At 55.4% G+C, this 1,991-nt stretch overlaps 1 protein-coding gene across 1 annotated transcript; it reads left to right on the top strand.

Moving 5' to 3' along the window:
• Positions 1 to 337: 337 nt before the first annotated feature.
• Positions 338 to 1,528, top strand: LOC133924712 (zinc finger protein ZAT1-like). The gene has a single exon (XM_062370374.1). It carries the CDS (start codon positions 498 to 500, stop codon positions 1,389 to 1,391), a length of 894 nt encoding a protein of 297 aa, XP_062226358.1. The 5' UTR covers positions 338 to 497; the 3' UTR covers positions 1,392 to 1,528.
• Positions 1,529 to 1,991: the final 463 nt, after the last annotated feature.

The raw sequence follows: 1,991 nt of genomic DNA on the forward strand, positions 1-1,991 counted from the left end.
AAGGAAATTGACAGCCATGGAGTAGACATCTTCCAAAACACAACGCACTCCACATTGATGCTCATAATTCTTGCATTGAGCGTAGTCACATATGTTAGGAAATAAACAGTAGATAATTATTGACCAAAAGTGAGTGCAACCAAGACTGGGAAATGGACCACAAGAGATACCAAAGCATTAGCCTCGTTTCATATTTCCTTCATACTAACAACATTGATTTAGTGTTTCAGGATATCAAAAAAAAAAAAATGTTCTGATCTGAAAATGCAATAACCAAGGATACGAAGTGCCACCCACAAAACAGAAAAAATAGGGAAAAAGAAAATGGAATAAATGTTGGGGAAGCTTGGCAGTTGCGCTATATTCTAACCCACGGAGGCAGAGTCGGAGGCAGAGGCAGCCGTCTCTCTCTCTCTCTCGGCCCCGTTTCCTCCTAAAGCTCGTATTTTTAGCTCCCCTGAGCTATCTTCACTCATCAAGTTTTCCAGGCTCTCGCCATGGCCAATAACACATGCAAGCTCTGCAGCCGCCGCTTCGCCAGCCCCCGCGCCCTCGCCGGCCACATGCGCTCCCACTCCATGGCCGCCTCGAGGTCGCAGATCTCCTCGGCGTCGTCCGCGTCCACCTCCATCGCGGCCGGTGGCGACGACGACCCCGACGCCAAGAATCCCATCCAGGGGTACGTGCTCCGGGAGAAACCCAAACGCCGCGTCCGCCTGGCCGAGTCCGACTTCTCGGATCGCGAGAGCGAGACGACGGACTACCCCTCGCCCGGCGCCAAGCGCTCGCACGCCGGATCGGGGGACCCCGAGCCGGTGAGCTCGGTGTCCGATGCGGCCACCCCGGAGGAAGATGTCGCCCTGTCCCTGATGATGCTCTCCCGCGACTCCTGGCCCGTGCCGCCGTCCTACCGCGTTGACTCCGACGACGAGAACGACGCCCGCCCGGTCGCCGTGGCAGCGCAGAACCGGACGCGGTACGAGTGCCTCGCGTGCAAGAAGGTGTTTCGATCGTACCAGGCCCTCGGTGGGCACCGTGCCAGCAACGTGCGCGGCGGCAGGGGCGGCTGCTGCGCGCCTCCGCTCAGCACTCTTCCTCCCCCGGTGCAGCCATTGCCGGAATGCGACGGCGGTGAGGAGGGCCCGAAGGTGCAGCCGCACGAGTGCCCCTACTGCTTCCGCGTGTTCTCGTCGGGGCAAGCTCTGGGCGGCCACAAGCGGTCCCACCTCTGCTCTGCTGCCGCCGCCGCCGCCGCCGCCGCCGCATCAGGCGCTGATCCCCCGATCACGATGAAAAGCGTTGGCTTCATTGATCTGAACCTCCCTGCCTTCGAAGACGTGGAGCTCTCCGCCGTGTCAGATCCCTTCCTCTCGTCGAAGCCAGGTTCTTGAAAGCAAGCAAAACCGAGTGCTTTGTCTCGCTCGCTTTAAACTGATAAAAAAAAGGAGACATCCTTGCTTGGGTAGTTTTTTTTCTTAATTGTTTGCGTTGATTCAATCAGCTACAATATTGCTGTAGTCCTCCATTACGTTCTATCTTTTTGTTTGTTTCAAGCTGTGGAGCAGAGTAGATTGGGGCGGCTAACAGAGCTGGTTCTTCTTGAATTATCGATCTTAATCAAGCAAGAAAATATCCCAAAAAAAGAGGTAGAAAAAAAAACTCTCGCTGAACTGTTGCAGTCTCCAGCTGTTCTCGTTCCAACTGTCCATAGTAGGGGACTTGCCAAACCACCAAAGGCAATCGCAGCCACTAGCAAGTAGTGAAAACACCAGCAAGAAAATGGCGATCATAGTTACATCCACATGCTGCTGCTGCAGAACTCTGGTGTCAGCTGTGTTTGCTCCGTTCCTTTCTCTCCTTTTGCTTCTGCTGCAGTGCTAGCTGCTGCCTGCTGCCGCCCACCACCACCTGCATCTGCCCGCTGCATCCTTCCTTCTCCTGCTGCCGGGAGCAGCAAAAGGGCCTGTACAGTTTGTACTGTGCCCAGCAGC

The sequence above is a fragment of the Phragmites australis genome, chromosome 7 (genome assembly GCF_958298935.1).
Source record: "Phragmites australis chromosome 7, lpPhrAust1.1, whole genome shotgun sequence".
NCBI classification, from domain to species: domain Eukaryota; kingdom Viridiplantae; phylum Streptophyta; class Magnoliopsida; order Poales; family Poaceae; genus Phragmites; species Phragmites australis.